The sequence below is a fragment of the Salvelinus fontinalis genome, chromosome 31, assembly GCF_029448725.1.
Source record: "Salvelinus fontinalis isolate EN_2023a chromosome 31, ASM2944872v1, whole genome shotgun sequence".
Taxonomy (NCBI): Eukaryota; Metazoa; Chordata; class Actinopteri; order Salmoniformes; family Salmonidae; genus Salvelinus; species Salvelinus fontinalis.
Genome location: NC_074695.1, coordinates 25,565,522 through 25,586,964, shown reverse-complemented (window position 1 = coordinate 25,586,964; position 21,443 = coordinate 25,565,522). Strand labels below are relative to the sequence as shown.

At 48.3% G+C, this 21,443-nt stretch overlaps 1 protein-coding gene across 1 annotated transcript in view; it reads right to left on the bottom strand.

Moving 5' to 3' along the window:
* Positions 1–21,443, bottom strand: part of LOC129829943 (plexin-A2-like) — a 194,992-nt gene that overhangs the window by 99,377 nt on the left and 74,172 nt on the right. The window contains exon 3 of the mRNA XM_055891977.1: positions 6,516–6,698. Coding sequence (XP_055747952.1) covers positions 6,516–6,698 — 183 coding nt within the window. The remainder of the gene's footprint in view (positions 1–6,515; positions 6,699–21,443) is intronic.

The following is a 21,443-nucleotide window of genomic DNA, read 5'->3' as shown; positions in this document are numbered from 1 at the left end:
CCTCTTTCCCCTCTCTCTTTGTCATGTATGGATCAGGCTCCACGGCTCAACAGGCTGAACATGCAGGCCTCTGGGCTTTTCTCTCCTAGCCAGTCAGTCAGCCAGCCAGCCAGTCAGTCAGCCAATCAGCCAGCCAGCAGGGTAGTGGACCGAGGAGCGGCATCTCTCGATGTGCCTCCCGATATCCTGGTTAATTCGTCCCCCATGCTATGGCTGTGAGAGAGGATATGATGGCACCAGCACCAGGCAGCCATGATGGTTTGCTTAGCAAGGCATTGTCATACATGAAGGCAGAGATATTATGTGAAGAGAAGACACATTCTGTATGTGAGGAATGCAGCAGGGAGATGGAAAGGAAACTGTGCACAGTACTGTAAGCACCAGAGTGGAGAGAACCGTGTTCTACTGTCTAATTCAATTTAACCATGTAGAAAAAAAGGTCTAAATTATTAAGTATCTCAAACAAGGGGGATTACGCCGAATGAGTCTTTTTCAATTTCACATCCTTATTGGGGCACAGATTAAATTATGAATAAATAGATGAAGAAACCAAAACAACCCATCAGGTCCATTTGTGTCTCAGGGAAACAGAGCGCGAGCACAAACAGCTAGACAGATGCTCTTACCAGCACAACTGTTATTCTCTCTCTCTATCCCTCTATCGTTCTCGCGCTCTCCTTCGGTCTCTCACTCTCTCCTTCTCCCACTCTCCACCCCTCCCTCTTTCTTCCGCCCTCTCTCTCCATCTCTCGCTCAACTTCCCTCTAATCCTCTCTCTAGGAGTGACAGCTGGTGTTTTTGGGAGGACTGGGTCTGTCCTGCTCCGGCCCATGTGACAGAGGCCCACACTGTCACTCAAGCTGGGACAGTTCCCAGGGGGAGGAACCAAGGCGCAGCTGACAAATCCCACAATCTGCTTCCATACACGAGGAGGATCCCTGATGCATAGTACCACCATGACCAATGGCAATTGATTGGATTGATACAGTAAGGCACTTTTCCAGATGCTTTAAAGAGCTTTACATAACAATGTACAGGAAAAACTCACCTCACAAACCACCATCAACATCATCGACATGCAGCAAGGCAGCTTCGACAGCAGCCCAACACATGGAGCCCTTCTAGACCACACATACATCACTCAACTGTTAAATACTTCTATTTCAATACCAAAACAGTGCTGACTGTGTAACGCCAGGTTAACCATTGTAATATGATGAAGTAGCCTACTCTCCACCACACAACGCGCTCCACTTTCTGCAACATCATTATAATCTTCCCACGTATAATAGCCACCTGATCCACTAGGTGCTCTATAAGCTGCTTGTTTTGGTGGCGGTGGGGTGAAATATGCCATGATAAGAGGACTGTCGGCCCTTAAAGCTACAGTCTGGGAACTAACAATCTATTCAAATGTCATTTTAATTCAAAACAATTCTGCTGTTTTTCAAATGCCAGACGGGAGCTTTAACCGACAGCATTGTCTGGCCGCTCCAGCAGAGACGAGGCTGGGTTTTGTGTGGGCCTGCTCTCTTTAGCCTCCCCCTCTCTCTGGGATGCAGGAATAAAGGTCCCTTTAAAATTAATGGGCCAGTGGAGGTTATTCAGCACGGCCGCAATGAACAGAGCTCCTTCCACAAGGGGTAACATAATGAGCACTACAGAGGAACGACACCCATGCCCCCCTTCGCCCTGCCACTCTACACCCCTGCCCCCTACGCCCTGCCAATCTACACCCCTGCCCCCCATGCCCTGCCACTCTACGCCCCTGCCACTCTACACCCCTGCCCCCCATGCCCTGCCACTCTACGCCCCTGCCACTCTACACCCCTGCCACTCTACGCCAATGCCACTCTACGCCAATGCCACTCTACACCCCTGCCCCCTACACCCTGCCAATCTACACCCCTGCCCCCCATGCCCTGCCACTCTACGCCCCTGCCACTCTACACCCCTGCCCCCCATGCCCTGCCACTCTACGCCCCTGCCACTCTACACCCCTGCCACTCTACGCCAATGCCACTCTACGCCAATGCCACTCTACGCCCCTGGCACTCTACGCCCCTGCCACTCTACGCCCCTGCCACTCTACACCCCTGCCCCATACGCCCTGCCACTCTACACCCCTGCCCCCCATGCCCTGCCACTCTACGCCCCTGCCACTCTACACCCCTGCCACTCTACGCCAATGCCACTCTACGCCAATGCCACTCTACGCCAATGCCACTCTACACCCCTGCCCCATACGCCCTGCCACTCTACACCCCTGCCCCCCATGCCCTGCCACTCTACACCCCTGCCCCCCTTCGCCCTGCCACTCTACACCCCTGCCCCCTTCGCAATGCCACTCTACACCCCTGCCCCCAATGCCCTGCCACTCTACACCCCTGCCCCCCATGCCCTGCCACTCTACACCCCTGCCCCCTTTCGCCCTGCCACTCTACACCCCTGCCCCCCATGCCCTGCCACTCTACACCCCTGTCCCCTACGCCCTGCCACTCTACACCCCTGCCCCCCATGCCCTGCCACTCTACGCCCCTGCCACTCTACACCCCTGCCCCCCATGCCCTGCCACTCTACGCCCCTGCCACTCTACGCCCCTGCCACTCTACGCCCCTGCCACTCTACGCCCCTGCCACTCTACACCTCTGACACTCTACACCTCTGACACTCTACACCCCTGCCACTCTACACCTCTGACACTCTACACCCCTGCCACTCTACACCCTTGCCACTCTACACCCTTGCCACTCTACGCCCCTGCCACTCTACGCCCCTGCCACTCTACGCCCATGCCACTCTACGCCCCTGCCACTCTACACCCCTGCCCCCCATGCCCTGCCACTCTACGCCCCTGCCACTCTACGCCCCTGCCACTCTACGCCCCTGCCACTCTACGCCCCTGCCACTCTACGCCCCTGCCACTCTACACCCCTGCCACTCTACAACCCTGCTCCTCTGCACCCCTGCCACTCTACACCCCTGCCACTCTACACCCCTGCCACTCTACACCCCTGCCACTCTACACCCCTGCCACTCTACCCCCCTGCCACTCTACCCCCCTGCCACTCTACACCTCTGCCACTCTACACCCCTGCCACTCTACACCCCTGCCACTCTACACCTCTGCCACTCTACACCATTGCCACTCTACACCCCTGCCCCCCCCGCCCTGCCACTCTACGCCCCTGCCACTCTACACCTCTGCCACTCTACACCATTGCCACTCTACACCCCTGCCACTCTACACCCCTGCCCCCCATGCCCTGCCACTCTACGCCCCTGCCACTCTACGCCCCTGCCACTCTACGCCCCTGCCACTCTGCGCCCCTGCCACTCTACAACCCTGCCCCTCTGCGCCCCTGCCACTCTACGCCCCTGCCACTCTACGCCCCTGCCACTCTACGCCCCTGCCACTCTACACCATTGCCACTCTACAACCCTGCCCCTCTGCACCTCTGCCCCTCTGCACCTCTGCCACTCTGCACCTCTGCCACTCTACACCCCTGACACTCTACACCTCTGACACTCTACACCTCTGACACTCTACACCTCTGACACTCTACACCCCTGCCACTCTACACCCCTGCCACTCTACACCCCTGCCACTCTACACCCCTGCCACTCTACACCCCTGCCACTCTACACCCCTGCCACTCTACACCTCTGACACTCTACACCTCTGACACTCTACACCCCTGCCCCCCATGCCCTGCCACTCTACGCCCCTGCCACTCTACACCCCTGCCCCCCATGCCCTGCCACTCTACGCCCCTGCCACTCTACGCCCCTGCCACTCTACGCCCCTGCCACTCTACGCCCCTGACACTCTACGCCCCTGACACTCTACGCCCCTGACACTCTACACCCCTGCCACTCTACACCCCTGCGACTCTACCCCCCTGCCACTCTACCCCCCTGCCACTCTACACCTCTGCCACTCTACACCCCTGCCACTCTACACCCCTGCCACTCTACACCTCTGCCACTCTACACCATTGCCACTCTACACCCCTGCCCCCCCCGCCCTGCCACTCTACGCCCCTGCCACTCTACACCTCTGCCACTCTACACCATTGCCACTCTACACCCCTGCCACTCTACACCCCTGCCCCCCATGCCCTGCCACTCTACGCCCCTGCCACTCTACGCCCCTGCCACTCTACGCCCCTGCCACTCTGCGCCCCTGCCACTCTACAACCCTGCCCCTCTGCGCCCCTGCCACTCTACGCCCCTGCCACTCTACGCCCCTGCCACTCTACGCCCCTGCCACTCTACACCATTGCCACTCTACAACCCTGCCCCTCTGCACCTCTGCCCCTCTGCACCTCTGCCACTCTGCACCTCTGCCACTCTACACCCCTGACACTCTACACCTCTGACACTCTACACCTCTGACACTCTACACCTCTGACACTCTACACCCCTGCCACTCTACACCCCTGCCACTCTACACCCCTGCCACTCTACACCCCTGCCACTCTACACCCCTGCCACTCTACACCCCTGCCACTCTACACCCCTGCCACTCTACACCTCTGACACTCTACACCTCTGACACTCTACACCCCTGCCCCCCATGCCCTGCCACTCTACGCCCCTGCCACTCTACACCCCTGCCCCCCATGCCCTGCCACTCTACGCCCCTGCCACTCTACGCCCCTGCCACTCTACGCCCCTGCCACTCTACGCCCCTGACACTCTACGCCCCTGACACTCTACGCCCCTGACACTCTACACCTCTGACACTCTACACCTCTGACACTCTACACCCCTGACACTCTACACCTCTGCCACTCTACGCCCTTGCCACTCTACGCCCTTGCCACTCTACGCCCTTGCCACTCTACGCCCCTGCCACTCTACGCCCCTGCCACTCTACGCCCCTGCCACTCTACGCCCCTGCCACTCTACGCCCCTGCCACTCTACGCCCCTGCCACTCTACACCATTGCCCCTCTGCACCATTGCCCCTCTGCACCTCTGCCCTTCTGCACCTCTGCCACTCTACACCCCTGACACTCTACACCTCTGACACTCTACACCTCTGACACTCTACACCTCTGACACTCTACACCTCTGACACTCTACACCTCTGACACTCTACACCTCTGACACTCTACACCTCTGACACTCTACACCTCTGACACTCTACACCCCTGACACTCTACACCCCTGCCACTCTACACCCCTGCCAGTCTACACCTCTGCCACTCTACACCTCTGCCACTCTACACCCCTGCCACTCTACACCCCTGCCACTCTACACCCCTGCCACTCTACACCCCTGACACTCTACACCCCTGACACTCTACACCCCTGCCACTCTACGCCTCTGACACTCTACGCCTCTGACACTCTACGCCCCTGCCACTCTACGCCCCTGCCACTCTGCGCCCCTGCCACTCTACGCCCCTGCCACTCTGCGCCCCTGCCACTCTACGCCCCTGCCACTCTGCACCATTGCCCCTCTGCACCATTGCCCCTCTGCACCTCTGCCCCTCTGCACCTCTGCCCCTCTGCACCTCTGCCACTCTACACCCCTGACACTCTACATCTCTGACACTCTACACCTCTGACACTCTACACCCCTGCCACTCTACACCCCTGCCACTCTACACCCCTGCCACTCTACACCCCTGCCACTCTACACCCCTGCCACTCTACACCCCTGCCACTCTACACCCCTGCCACTCTACACCCCTGCCACTCTACACCCCTGCCACTCTACACCCCTGCCACTCTACACCCCTGCCACTCTACACCCCTGCCACTCTACACCCCTGCCACTCTACACCCCTGCCACTCTACACCTCTGACACTCTACACCTCTGACACTCTACACCCCTGCCACTCTACACCCCTGCCACTCTACACCCCTGCCACTCTACACCCCTGCCACTCTACACCCCTGCCACTCTACACCCCTGCCACTCTACACCCCTGCCACTCTACACCTCTGCCACTCTACACCTCTGCCACTCTACACCTCTGCCACTCTACACCCCTGCCACTCTACACCTCTGACACTCTACACCCCTGCCACTCTACACCCCTGCCACTCTACACCCCTGCCACTCTACACCCCTGCAACTCTACACCCTTGCCCACCTGCCCCTCTGTCACAGGACCAAAAGCATTAAATATGGATGAGAAAAGTTTCCACACTGTCCTCCATCCAGACTGAGTCCCTGGAATAGAATAGCACCACTTGACAGTGTCTGAGGGTGTGAAGACCAGTCAGTGGACAGACTCCTCAGTCTCCAGAGGCCATGGTTTCAACAGTGATGAAGTGGCTGGGATCTCTTAAATGGACCTTGAACTGGGACACCAGAATAGCCAAACGAGCTGGAGAAGACTGCCCAGAACAGAGTGCGATGGAGAGGAGTCTTCGCTGGCCTATGCACCCTAAGGTGCGATGGGCTTAAGTACTGTAAGGCAGCATTTTAGAAACAAAAGCCGTGGCTGACGATAACTGCTGGTAACTGACCACAACTGCCAGTAACGGTAACTTACCTTTTTGAGGCGTCCGCTCTTGGTGCCGGCGAAGGCCACGCAGTATCCGTTGTAGACGTAGGAGGTGACAGAGGTCATGCGGTCCCGTGTCTCTGTGTAGAGGGCGTGTCCCGTCACCAGCTGAGAGCCGCCAAGGGGCTGGTTGATGTCCAGACCACAGAACGAGTCATCGATGGGCACCGGCTGGAAGAGAGAGAGAGAGGTTAGAGATGGAAAAGAAGGCAAGATTAGCGATAAAGAGAGGTTATAGATGAGAGAGAGAAGTTAAATTTGGAGAAAGAGAAGTTATAGACGGCGAGAGAGAGAGGTTATAGATGAAGAGAGATTATAGATGGAGAAAGAGGTTATAGATGGAGAGAGAGGAGTTATAGATGGAGAGAGAGAGGTTATAAATGGAGAGAGGTTATAGATGGAGAAAGAGAGGTTATAGATTGAGAGGTTATAGATGGAGAAAAATAGGTTATAGATGGAGAAAGAGAGGTTATAGATGGAAAGAGAGAAGTTATAGATGGAGAGAGAGAGGTTATAAATGGAGAGAGGTTATAGATGAAGAGAGGTTATATGTGAAGAGAGTATATAGATGGAGAAAGAGGTTATAGATGGAAAGTGATAAGTTATAGATGGAGAAAGAGGTTATAGATAGAAAAAGAGAGGTTATAGATGGAGAGAGAGGAGTTATAGATGGAAAGGTGTTATAGATGGAGGAAGAGAGGTTATAGATGGAGAAAGAGAAATTAAATATGGAGAGGTTATAGATGGAGAAAAAGAGGTTATAGATGGAGAAAGAGAGGTTATAGATGGAAAGAGAAGTTATAGATGAGAGAGAGAGGTTATAAATGGAGAGAGGTTATAGATGGAGAAAGAGAAGGTATAGATGGAGAAAGAGAGGCTATAGGTGGAGAGAGAGAGAGGTTATAGATGAAGAGAGGTTATAGATGGAGAAAGAGGTTATAGATGAAAAGACAGAAGTTATAGATGGAAAGAGATAAGTTATAGATGGAGAAAGAGAGGTTATATATGGAGAGAGAGAGAGGTTAGAGATGAAGAGTTTATAGATGGAGAAAGAGGTTATAGATGGAAAGAGAGAAGTTATAGATGGATAGTGAGAAGTTACAGATGGAGAGAGAGAAGTTATATATGGAGAAAAAGAGGTTATAGATAAAAAAAGAGAGATTATATATGGAGAGAGCAGTTAAATATGGAGAGAGGTTATATATGTTGAAAGAGAGGTTATAAATGGAGAGAGAGGTTATAGATGGAGAAAGAGAGATTATAGATGGAGAAAGAGAGGTTATAGATGGAGAGAGAAGTTAAATATGGAGAGAGGTTATAGATGTTGAAAGAGAGATATAGATGGAGAAAGAGAGAGGTTATAGATGTTGAAAGAGAGATGTTATAGATGGAAAGAGAGAAGTTATAGATGGAGAGAGATTATAGATGGAGAAAGAGAGGTTATAGACGGAGAGAAAATAAATATGGAGAGCTTACAGATGGAGAAAAAGAGATTATAGATGGAGAAAGAGGTTATAGATGGAAAGAGAGAAGTTATAGATGGAGAGAGAAAAGTTATAGATGGAGAGAGAGAGGTTATAAATGGAGAGAGGTTATATATGGAGAAAGAGAAGGTATAGATGGAGAAAGAGAGACTATAGGTGGAGAAAGGTTATAGATGGAGAGAGCTTATAGATGAAGAGAGGTTATAGATGGAGAAAGAGGTTATAGATGGAAGGAGAGAAGTTATAGATGGAGAAAGGGGGTTTATAGATGCAGAAAGAGAGGTTATATGTGGAGAGAGAGAGGTTATAGATGCAGAGAGGTTATAGATGAGAGATAGAAGTTATAGATGGAGAGAGAGAAGTTATAGATGGAGAAAGAGACTATAGGTGGAGAAGGGTTATAGATGGAGAGAGCTTATAGATGAAGAGAGGTTATAGATGGAGAAAGAGGTTATAGATAGAAAAAGAGAGGTTATAGGTGGAGAGAGAGGAGTTATAGATGGAGAGGTGTTATAGATGGAGAAAGAGAGGTTATAGGTGGAGAGAGAGAAGTTAGATGGAGAGAGAGGTTAGAGTTGGAGAAAAATAGGTTATAGATGGAAAAAGAGAGGTTATAGACAGAGAGAGAGAAATTAAATATGGAGAGGTTATAGATGGAGAAAAAGAGGTTATAGATGGAAAGAGAGAAGTTATAGATGAGAGAGAGGTTATAAATGGAGAGAGGTTATAGATGGAGAAAGAAAAGGTATAGATGGAGAAAGAGAGGCTATAGGTGGAGAAAGGTTATAGATGGAGAGAGAGAGGTTATAGATGAAGATAGTTTATAGATGGAGAAAGAGGTTATAGATGGAAAGACACAAGTTATAGATGGAAAGAGAGAAGTTATAGATGGAGAAAGTGAGGTTATAAATGGAGAGAGAGAGTATAGATGGAGAAAGAGAGATATAGATTGAGAAAGAGAGGTTATATATGGAGAGAGAGAGGTTATAGATGAAGAGAGTTTATAGATGGAGAAAGAGGTTATAGAAGAAAAGAGAGAAGTTATAGATGGATAGTGAGAAGTTACAGATGGAGAGAGAGAAGTTATATATGGAGAAAAAGAGGTTATAGATAAAAAAGAGAGGTTATAGATGGAGAGAGCAGTTAAATATGGAGAGGGGTTATAGGTGGAGAGAGAGAGAGGGGTTATAGATGGAGAGAGAGAAGTTATAGATGGAGAGAGAAAAGTTATAGATGGAGAGAGAAAAGTTATAGATGGAGAGAGAGAGGTTATAGATGAAGAGAGGTTATAGATGGAGAAAGAGGTTATAGATGGAAAGAGAGAGTTATAGATGGAGAAAGAGAGGTTATAAATGGAGAGAGAGGTTATATATGGAGAGAAGTTATAGATGTTGAAAGAGAGATTATAGATGGAGAAAGAGAGAGGTTATAGATGGAGAGAGACGTTATAGATGGAAAGAAAGAAGTTATAGATGGAGAGAGAGATTATAAATGGAGAGAGATTATAGATGGAGAAAGAGAGGTTATAGATTGAGAGGTTACAGATGGAGAAAAATAGATTATAGATGGAGAAAGAGAGGTTATAGATGGAAAGAGAAAAGTTATAGATGGAGAGAGAGAGATAATAAATGGAGAGAGGTTATATATGGAGAAAGAGAAGGTATAGATGGAGAAAGAGAGACTATATGTGGAGAAGGGTTATAGATGGAGAGAGCTTATAGATGAAGAGAGGTTATAGATGGAGAAAGAGGTTATAGATGGAAGGAGAGAAGTTATAGATGGAGAAAGAGAGTTTATAGATGCAGAAAGAGAGGTTATATATGGAGAGAGAGAGGTTATAGATGCAGAGAGGTTATAGATGGAGAAAGAGATTATAGATGGAAAAAGAGAGGTTAAAGATGGAGAGAGAGGAGGTATAGATGGAGAGAGAGAAGTTATAGATGAGAAAGAGAAGTTATAGATGGAGAAAGAAAGGTTATAGATGAGAGAGAGGTTATAGATGAAGAGAGGATATATGTGAAGAGAGGTTATAGGTGGAGAAAGAAGTTATAGATAGAAAAAGAGAGTTTATAGATGGAGAGAGAGGAGTTATAGATGGAGAGGTGTTATAGATGGAGAAAGAGAGGTTATAGATGGAGAAAGAGAGGTTATAGAAGGAGAGAGAGAAGTTAGATGGAGAGAAAGAAGTTAGAGTTGGAGAAAAAGAGGTTATAGACGGAAAAAGAGAGGTTATAGACAGAGAGAGAGAAATTAAATATGGAGAGGTTATAGATGGAGAAAATGGGCTATAGATGGAGAGAGAGAGGTTATAAATGGAGAGAGGTTATAGATGGAGAAAGAGGATATAGATGGAAAGAGAGAAGATATAGATGGGGAAGATATGTTATAGATGGAGAAAGAGAGGTTATAGATGGAGAGAGAGAAGTTATAGATGGAGAAAAAGAGGTTATAGATGAGAGAGAAGCTAAATATGGAGAGGTTATAGATGTTGAAAGAGGGGTTATAGATGGAGAAAGAGAGAGGTTATAGATGGAGATTTAGAAGTTATAGATGGAGAGAGAGAAGTTATAAATGGAGAGAGAGGTTATAAATGGAGAGAGGTTGTAGATGGAGAAAGAGAAGATATAGATGGAGAAAGAGAGTTTATAGATGGAGAGAGGTTATAGCTGTAGAGAGAGAAGTTATAGATGAAGAGAGGTTATAGATGGAGAAAGAGGTTATAGATGGAAAGAGAGAAGTTATAGATGGAGAAAGAGAAGATATAGATGGAGAGAGAGAGGTTATAGATGGAAAAAGAGTGAGGGTAAAGACGGAGAAAGTGAGGTTATAGATGGAGAAAGAGAGCGAGAGAGGTTATAGATGGAGAGAGAGAAGTTTTAGAAGTTATCTTGGCCATGTTCTGTTATAATCTCCACCCGGCACAGCCAGAAGAGGACTGGCCACCCCTCATAACCTGGTTCCTCTCTAGGTTTCTTCCTAGGTTTTGGCCTTTCTAGGAAGTTTTTCCTAGCCACCGTGCTTCTACACCTGCATTGCTTGCTGTTTGGGGTTTTAGGCTGGGTTTCTGTACAGCACTTTGAGATATCAGCTGATGTAAGAAGGGCTATATAAATACATTTGATTTGATTTGATAGATGGAGAAAGAGAAGATATAGATGGAGAAAGAGAGGTTATAGATGAAGAGAGGTTATAGATGGAGAAAGAGGTTATAGATGGAAAGAGAGATGGAGAGAGAGAGGTTATAGATAGAAAAAGAGAGGTTATAGATGGAGAAAGAGAGGTTATAAATGGAGAGAGAGGTTATAGATGGAGAAAGAGATAGGGGAAAGACTGAGAAAGAGGGGTTATAGATGGAGAGCGAGAGGTTATAGATGGAGAGAAAAAGGTTATAGATGGAGAAAGAGAGGTTATAGATGGAGAAAGAGAGAGAGAAGGAGATGTGGGAAGAAAGAGGGAGAGAGACAGAAAGAGACAAAGTGGATCCTAGTGCATCCTTCTCCCTGGCTGCCAGACGTACATTTTGCTGTCTTTCTGTTCCACTTGGTAGACATGTCTTTGTTGTGCTTGAACGAGCCCCACCTTGCACTCACCCTGCCTCATTACACAGGGATATGATCACATCAGGGCAGGAGGAGGAGAGTATGCTCACTAAGTATGGCTTCTACCATACAGAGCTTCTCTACACTGCAGGAAAACATAGTTATGGATGTAATGGACAGTGAACCAACTAGAGAATCAGGCTGGAGGACTGTTCACTCGAAGAGAAAAATGACCTGTCAAAATGTCTGATAAAATCTCCTTCTCAACAGAAATCTAAACTATGCAGAATCACGACGGTGCGGTCAGACTCATTTAAACTGTCCTTAATTTGGTTGGGAATGGAGCTCCACATCAAGTCACATCAGAGGAGGGAGGGGCTGGGATGTGTCTATGGTGGTGACCCAGGCCACAGTGTGCGCGGTAGTGGCAGGGTTTCCACTAGTTACCACAGCTACAGTTGAAGTCGGAAGTTTACATACACCTTAGCCAAATACATTTAAACTCAGTTTTTCACAATTCCTGACATTTAATTCTAGTAAAAGTCCCTGTCTTAGGTCAGTTAGGAATGTCAGAATAATAGTAGAGAGATTGCATGCCCTGAACTGAGATATCTCTGTTTTCTTTATTATTTGGTTAGGTCAGGGTGTGACTAGGGTGGGTACGTTAGTTTTTGTATTGTCTAGGGTTTTTTGTAAGTCTAGAGTTTTTGTAGGTCTAGGTATTTGTATGTCTCTGGTGGCCTGATATGGTTCCCAATCAGAGGCAGCTGTTTATCGTTGTTTCTGATTGGGGATCATATTTAAGTAGACATTTTCCTTTTGGTGTTTGTGGGTTCCTGTTCTATGTTCAGTTGCCTGTCTGCACTACTCATATTAACTTCACGGTTAGTTTTGTTATTTTGTTTGTTTGTTCAGTGTTCATTCTCATAATAAAGAAGAATGTACGCTTACCACGCTGCGCCTTGGTGTCCTCCTTACAACGGCCGTGACAAAAGAACCCGCCACAAAAGGACCAAGCAGTGTGTTCAGGAGGAATGGACATGGGAAGAGATTCTAGATGGAGCAGGATCCTGGATGCAGGCGGGGGAGTATCGCCTTCCGAAGGAAGAAATAGAGGCAGCGAAAGCGGAACGGCAATATTACGAGGAGAAATACAAATGAGGCAAGCACGAGAGGCAACCCTAATAATTTTTGGGGCGGGGGTACACAAGGGGATTGGATGAGTCAGGTTGGAGACCTGAGCCAACTCCTCATGCTTACCGTGGGGAGCGTGTAACTGGTCAGAAACCGTGTTATGCAGAGATGCGCACGGTGTCTCCCTTTCGCATTCATAGCCCGGTGCGCTCTATTCCAGCTCCTCGCATTTGCCGGGCTAGAATGGGCATCCAGCCAGAACGGATGGTGCCGGCTCAGCGCTCCTGTACTCCAGTATACCTCCTTGGACCAGGATATCCTGCGCCGGCTCTGCGTACTGTGTCTCCGGTGCGTCTGCATAGCCCAGTGCGTCCTGTGCTAGCGCCTCGCACTTGCCGGGCTCAAGTGAGCATCCAGCCAGGACGCATTGCGCCAGCTCTACGCTCCAGATCTCCAGTGCACCTCCACAGTCCAGTACGGCCTGTGCTTCTTACCCGCACTCGCCCTGAGGTGCGTGTCCCCAGCCCGGTACCACCAGTGCAGGCACCACGCATCAGACCTCCAGTGCGCCTCCACAGTCCAGCACGTCTTTTGCCTCCTCTCCGCACTCGCCCTGAGCTGCGTGTCCTCAGTCCGGTACCACCAGTTCCGGCACCACGCATCAGGCCTCCAGTGCGCTTCCACAGTCCAGTACGGCCTGTGACTCTTCCCCACACTCGCCCTGAGGTGCGTGTCCTCAGCCCGGTACCACCAGTTCCGGCACCACGCATCAGGCTTCCAGTGCGCTTCCACAGTCCAGAGCTTCCGGCGACAGCTCCCAGTCCAGAGCTTCCGGCGACAGTTCCCAGTCCAGAGCTCCCGGCGACAGTACCCAGTCCAGAGCTTCCGGCGACAGTACCCAGTCCAGAGCTTCCGGCGACAGTACCCAGTCCAGAGCTTCCGGCGACAGTTCCCAGTCCAGAGCTTCCGGCGACGTTTCACAGTCCGGAACCTCCAACGACGGGCCACAGTCCGGACCCTCCAACGACGGGCCACAGTCCGGAACCTCCAACGACGGGCCACAGTTCCGAACCTCCAACGACGGGCCACAGTTCGGAACCTCCAACGACGGGCCACAGTCCGGAACCTCCAACGACGGGCCACAGTCTGGAACCTCCAACGACGGGCCACAGTCCGGAACCTCCAACGACGGTCCCCAGTCAGGAGCCTCCAGCGGCGATTCCCAGTCAGGAGCCTCCAGCGGCGATTCCCAGTCCGGAGCCTCCGGCGGCGATCTCCAGTTCGGAGCCATCGGCGACGATCTCCAGTCCGGAGCCTCCGGCGACGATCCCTAGTCCCGGAGCCTCCGGCGACGGTCCCCATTCCGGAGCCTCCGGCGACGGTCCCCATTCCGGAGCCTCCGGCGACGGTCCCCAGTCCGGGGTCTCCGGCGACGGTCCCCAGTCCGGGGTCTCCGGCGACGGTCCCCAGTCCGGGGTCTCCGGCGACGGTCCCCAGTCCGGGGTCTCCGGCGACGGTCCCCAGTCCGGGGTCTCCGGCGACGGTCCCCAGTCCGGGGTCTCCGGCGACGGTCCCCAGTCCGGGGTCTCCGGCGACGGTCCCCAGTCCGGGGTCTCCGGCGACGGTCCCCAGTCCGGGGTCTCCGGCGACGGTCCCCAGTCCGGGGCCTCCGGCGGCAATCCGCAGTCCAGAGCCTCTGGCGATGATCCCCGGTCCGGGTCTACAAAGGCAGAGGAATCAGCGTAAAGAGGGGGGGGGGGGGGGGGGGGGGCTGCGTCCAGAACCGGAGCCGCCACCGAGGGTAGATGCCCACCCGGACCCTCCCATATAGGTTCAGGTTTGCGGCCGGGAGTCCGCACCTTTGGGGAGGGGGGGGGGATACTGTCACGCCCTGACCTGAGATATCTCTGTTATCTTTATATTTTGGTTAGGTCAGGGTGTGACTAGGGTGGGTACGTTAGTTTTTGTATTGTCTAGTTTTTCTTTGTAAGTGTAGGGTTTTTCTAGGTCTAGGTATTTGTACGTCTATGGTGGTCTGATATGGTTCCCAATCAGATGCAGCTGTTTATTGTTGTCTCTGATTGGGGATCATATTTAGGTAGACATTTTCCTTTTGGTGTTCGTGGGTTCTTGTTCTATATTTAGTTGCCTGTCTGCACTACTTATATTAGCTTCACGGTTCATTTTGTTATTTTGTTTGTTTGTTCAGTGTTCGTTCTTATAATAAAGAAGAATGTACGCTTACCACGCTGCGCCTTGGTCTCCTCCTTACAACGGCCGTGACAAGAGAATTATTTATTTCTGCTTTTCTTTCTTTCATCACATTCCCAGTGGGTCAGAAGTTTACATGCTACCAAATACTAATTGAGTGTATTGCCTTTAACATGTTTAACTCCGGTCAAACATTTCGGGTAGCCTACCACAAGCTTCCCACAATAAGTTAGGGGAATTTTGGCCCATTCCTCCTGATAGAGCCGGTGTAACTGAGTCAGGTTTGTAAGCCTCATTGCTCGCACACACTTTTTCAGTTCTGTCCACAAATTTTCTATAGGATTTAGGTCAGGGCTGAAATCAGAATGAAAACAAAATGTGCTTTTGGTCTTAATGTAAGGTTAGGGTTAGGCATAAATTAAGGCTAGGGCTAAGGTTAGGGTCAAGGTTAGGGTCGAGGTTAGGGTCGAGGTTAGGGTCAAGGCTAGGGTCAAGGCTAGGGTTAGGGTTAATGTTAGGGTTAAGGTTAGGGTTAAGGTTAGGGTTAAGGCTAGGGTTAAGGTTTGGGCTATGGTTAACCTGTTAAGGCTGGGGGCGCTGTTGTCACTATTTATGGTAATCGTGTAATTTTTGAAACGGCTTCCTACAAAATTCTTGATCGTACAATATGCATATTATTATTATTATTGGATAGAAAACAGTCTACAGTTTCTATAGGAGTTGAAATTTTGTCTCTAAGTGGAACAGAACCCATTCTACAGCAATTTCCCTGACATGGAGTCAGATTTCAGAAATTTTGGCCACTGTTCTGGAGTCAGTTTTAAGGCCAATGTTATTCCTATGAGTATACGGACACTGCTTACGTCTTCCCCTGGATGCCTTTACGTGATGACGATTTGAATGGGGTCGATTGCGCAATCACAGGCACTATAAATTAAAAAACCCTGTAGGTAGGAGCTCCTTTCCAGCTGCGTCATGCGCGTGGAGGACATCGACCTGCTATTTTTCCAAGCGTTAGTTTAGCCTGTTATATTTCTCCGGTCATGTTTTTACTCGTTATAGGAGTTAAAAACATCATAAGGTAGTTAATTTAAAGCGTTTTATAGCAATTTATATCCGTTTAGTGCGATTTTGGGACATTTATTTCTGAAACGCTGTGAATCGCTGGGCACGCTTCCAGTTCATCCCGAACGCAGTTGGCATTTCCACATGGCAAGAGGACAGCTTTCCACCAAAAGACGATTAGACCCAAGAAAGGATCCTTTGCCCAAGATACTGATGGAAGAACAGCTCAAAGTAGGACATTTTTATTATGATAAATCGTGTTTCTGTCGAAAAATGTTAGTGGCTTAGGACGCCATGTTTTTTGACGTAGCTTCGCTTGGCGCAAACTGTATTGAAAAGTAAGGATAATTTAAAAAATGTAATTCCGCGATTGTATTAAGAATTAAATTGTCTATCAATCGCTGTCCACCCTATATTTTTTAGTCACGTTTATGAGTATTTATGTATACGAGTAGATCACTGTCTAATATGGCGCACGGACATTTTCTCACCAGCTGGGCTACTTTTGTCATTGTGTAACCATGATTTTGGTGGCTAAATATGCACATTTTCGAACAAACTGTATATGTATGTTGTAATGTGATGTTACAGGGGTGTCATCTGAAGAATTCTGAGAAGGTTAGTGAAAAAAATAATATATTTTGGCGATGTTTACGTTATCGCTCTCTTTGGCTAGAATCAATGCTGGGGTAATGTTTGCACATGTGCTATGCTAATATAACGATTTATTGTGTTTTCGCTGTAAGACACTTAGAAAATCTGAAATATTGTCTGTATTCACAGGATCTGTGTCTTTCGATTAGTGTATGCTGTGTATTTTTACGAAATGTTTGATGATTAGTAGTTAGGTAAACACGTTGCTCATTGTAATTATTCTAGTCCATTTGTGACGGTGGGTGCAATTGTAAACTATGCCATCTACCTGAAATATGCACATTTTTCTAACAAAACCTATCCCATACCATAAATATGTTATCAGACTGTCATCTGATGAGTTTTTTTCTTGGTTAGGGGCTATAAATATCTTAGTTTAGCCGAATTGGTGATAGCTACTGGTGTTGGTGGATAATTAAAAGATGGTGGATTATGCTAATGTGTTTTTAGGTAATAGATTTACATCTTTAAATATTGTGTCTTCCCTGTAAAACATGTAAAAAATCGGACATGTTGGCTGGATTCACAAGATCTGTGTCTTTCATTAGCTGTATTGGACTTTAATGTGTGAGAGTTAAATATTTTAAAAAAATATTTTTTTTGAATTTCGCGGCTCTGCCTTTTCAGTGGGGGTGCGGGGGGTGTGCCGCTAGCGGCACCCTAGTCCTAGACAGGTTAAGGTTATGGCTAGGGTTAAGGTTAGGGATAAGGCTAGGGTTAAGGCTAGGGCTAAGGCTAGGGTTAAGGCTAAGGCTAGGGTTAAGGATAGGGTTAAGGTTTGGGTTAAGGCTAGGGTTAAGGCTAGGGTTAAGGCTAGGGTTAGGGTTAAGGCTTGGGTTAAGGCTAGAGTTAGGGTTAGGTTTAAGGTAAGGTTTGAGGCTTGGGTTAAGGCTTGGGTTAAGGCTAGGGTTAAGGCTAGGGTTAAGGTTAGGGTTAAGGCTTGGGTTAAGGGTTAGGGTTAAGATTTAGGGTTAAGGGTTGGGTTACGTTTAAGGTTAGGGTTAAGGTTAGGGCTAAGGCTTGGGTTAAGGTTAGGGTTAAGTTTAAGGGTTTGGTGTAACCCTATCTCCCTCGTGATGCTACACAACAGCACACCACGCTACACTCGTAAAGCCTCTGCTTTCATGAGCGGAGTGAAAAGTGATAATGCTGTCGGGCATAAAAGCTTCAGCCTCGTAGACTCGCACCCTCAGCCAACCTATCCTTGTGGAACAAACATACTCTCCCTTTCTTCACAGCTCTCCAAATAGCATGGATGGAGAGATAATGTGCCCACTCCACAGTCATATGAAAGCTAAGCAGGAAACAGGCAGCTAGATGCCGGTGTTTATCAGTATTTATGTCTGTTACTCGGTGAAGGTACAACATGTCTAAAATGATTTGAGCTGGTTTATGTTTCAGTGTGCAGAGGCCCTATCTGGGGATCTGTGTCTGTCACAGACAGAGAGAAGCAGTCTGAATCAGATGAGAGAGCTATAGTTGGAGCTATAAAAGAGCCTGAGAAACAGACCTCAGACACTGTAACTTATCAATAAAACTACTCCCTCAGACTCCAACCAATGTCATGTGAAGAGTGCATCAGTTCCTGTAGTCTAGACTCTGAGTACGGGATTCAGAGCATTTGGTTCTGATTCTATCTAAATAGTTTAGATGAAGTATGCTTAGTAGGCTTGGCTAGAAACCTAAATCCCTTTGCATCTTATGTGGTCGTGTTTTCCAAAAGCACTTTCCTATGGGTTTTGAGGGTTTCTTGTTTATGGTTTCAACTACCAATAAATGTTGGAAATGGAGATCTGGAGACACTAGATTTCACTGTGGGATGTATCTAATGCTAACAACATGGATTATCAATGTCAGAGTCCATAAATACATTACACCAATGACTGGTGGTATTTTAATCCATATTGAACCAATCACATAGCAGGTAAAATGGACAGAGGAAGGGTGGTATATCCACTTCTGAAATGCAGAATTGTTCAGGCTTGTCAACTTTTAGGGTGATATTAAAAAATACAAGATGATGTCTCAAATTCAAACCATTTTGATGGCAAAGTGAAGGCTACATACACTCGCTATAATTTACATAGATAAACTTCATAAAGCAGAATCGTGGGGGGGCAAGACCGAGTTTGGGAAACCCTGCTCTGGAGGAGGGTTGAGTTCCTCTACATATACAGGAAGGCAGTCATCAGGGTGTAAAGCGACTGTGAGCCTCCCGACAGTACAGACCAAGTCTAACCTCCATGTAATGGATTTTCAATACACTTTAGCTATGTTTACAGGAGTATATTTTGTGATATAGAACATATAGTTCATTTAGAAGATTGCTTTTTCTGGTCACAACCTATGCCTCGAGTACAAAAGCATTTACTCTCCTTGAGGGAGATTGAAAGAAAACACAGTCAAGGTTAGCATTCCAGAGGACATATCCAGCTGTTGAGGTGTAATGTGTACGGGCTTTCAGAGTTCTTCATCTGTTGACGTCTATGTGCATAATCCATTAAACACTTTCGATTTATTGACCAGTCCTCAACAGACAGCAGGAAAGAGTCTTCACGTTCCTACATTTCCTTATCTGCTGGGCTAGCCGCTAGACATGTGTTTCCTTGGCGAGCAGAGAACAGAGAAGGGAGGGTACTATGGAATGTGGCTGGGAGTACTTGAGGAACATTCTAATGAGGGCTGAAGAAGAATGGAGAACGGTGTAGGGCAGGGGTCGGGAACCTATGGCTCCCGAGCCAGGTGTGGCTCTTTGGATGATTGCATCTGGCTCGCAGATAAAACAAAATATTGTCACTATTTATTTATTTTATTTTTTTATCCCCTTTTCTCCCCAATTTTCGTGGTATCCAATTGCTAGTAATTACTATCTTGTCTCATCGCTACAACTCCCGTACGGGCTCGGGGGAGACGAAGGTCGAAAGCCATGCGTCCTCCGAGGCACAACCCAACCAAGCCGCACTGCTTCTTTAACACAGCGCGCCTCCAACCCGGACGCCAGCCGCACCAATGTGTCGGAGGAAACACTGTGCACCCGCCCCCCTCGGTTAGCACGCACTGCGCCCGGCCCACCACAGGAGTCGCTGGAGCGCGATGAGACAAGGATATCCCTACCGGCCAAACCCTCCCTAACCCGGACGACGCTAAGCCAATTGTGCGTCGCCCCACGGACCTCCTGGTCGCGGCCGGCTGCGACAGAGCCTGGGCGCGAACCCAGAGACTCTGGTGGCGCAGCTAGCACTGCGATGCAGTGCTCTAGACCACTGCGCCACCCGGGAGGCCTATTCTCACTTGGTTTAATCCATCCATCGATTTTTCACTGCTCATGTCCTGTTCAGGGCTGCAGGAGCAATTGTCTATTATTTTTAATTAAATGATACTGGCCTACGTTGGCCGTTGCTAGGTAAAACAGGTAAACGCCTCCTTTTGAATCAGTCTGCTCGGTCATTAGCTCAAAGCTAACCCTTCGACGAAGAAGATGGCGAAAATAAAAAAAGATGACGAGTATCGTACATTTCAGGACGAATGGACCGAAGAATTCGCCTTTGTGGAGAGAGCAGGTTCTGCGGTGTGTCTAATTTGCAATGACAAAATTACATCGATGAAACGGTCGAATGTAAAGTGGCACTTCGACAAATTCAGAGGCTTATTATACTGACATTTAGTTGAATTCACTTTTTAAATATATTATATGGCTCTCACTGAAATAAATTTCCCAATTGTTTGCTTTCTCTCTTAGTCAAAAAGGTTCCCGACCCCTGGTGTAGGGGGTCGGGGTAGTGATGATGGTCCCACTGGGGGCTGATGGGGGATTCTCCTGGGGACTAAAAGAGAGGCCATAGATCTGAACTTACTTCCATGGTTCAAGAGAATGCCTCCATATGACCTCTCTTTCTCACTCTCTCTCTTTCCATCTTTCCCCCTCTCTCTCTCTCTCACTCTCAATTATATTAAATTCAAGGGGCTTTATTGGCATTCGAAACATGTGTTAACATTGCCAAAGCAAAAGAAATTAACAAAAATTAACAGTAAACATTACACTCACACAAGTTCCTAAAGAATAAAGACATTTCAAATGTTATATTATGTCTATATACAGTGTTGTAATGACGTGCAAATAATTACAGTACAAAAGGGAAAATAAATAAGCATAAATATGGGTTGTATTTACAATGGTGTTAGTTCTTCACTGGTTGCCCTTTTCTTGTAGCAACAGGTTACAAATCTTGCTGCTGTGTTGGCACACTGTCGTATTTCACTCAGTAGATATGGGAGTTTATCAAAATTTGATAAAACATTTGTTTTCGAATTCTTTGTGGGTCTGTGCAATCAGAGAGAAATATGGAGAAATATGGCTTTGTTATGGAAGGTTTGTGAATCGCTTCCTTTTAGGTGATTGTTGAATTTAACGGCTCTTTTCTGGATTTTGATAATTAGCAGGTATCGGCCTAATTCTGCTCTGCATATGCATTATTTGGTGTTTTACGTTGTACACAAAGTGTTTGTCCCATTTTGTGAATTCTTGGTTGGTGAGCAGACCCCAGACCTCACAACCATAAAGGGTTTTCTCTCTCTCTCTCTGTCTCTCTCTGGTGCTAATGAAACCAAACAGCGCAGGCCCCAGATAACGTCTCCCTCCGCCTGACAATCACCTCTGACATTGCACTAATGGGGAATTTAGTGATGTTAATATAAGCAGTCAATAGAGTGGCCCGGGGGACTAGCACAAAGCCAACCACACACTTCTGATCTCGCCGGGTATATCATCAATACGTCAAAAATTATTATAATCCTATTTATAACCTGAACCTACCCCCCCCCCCCGGCCC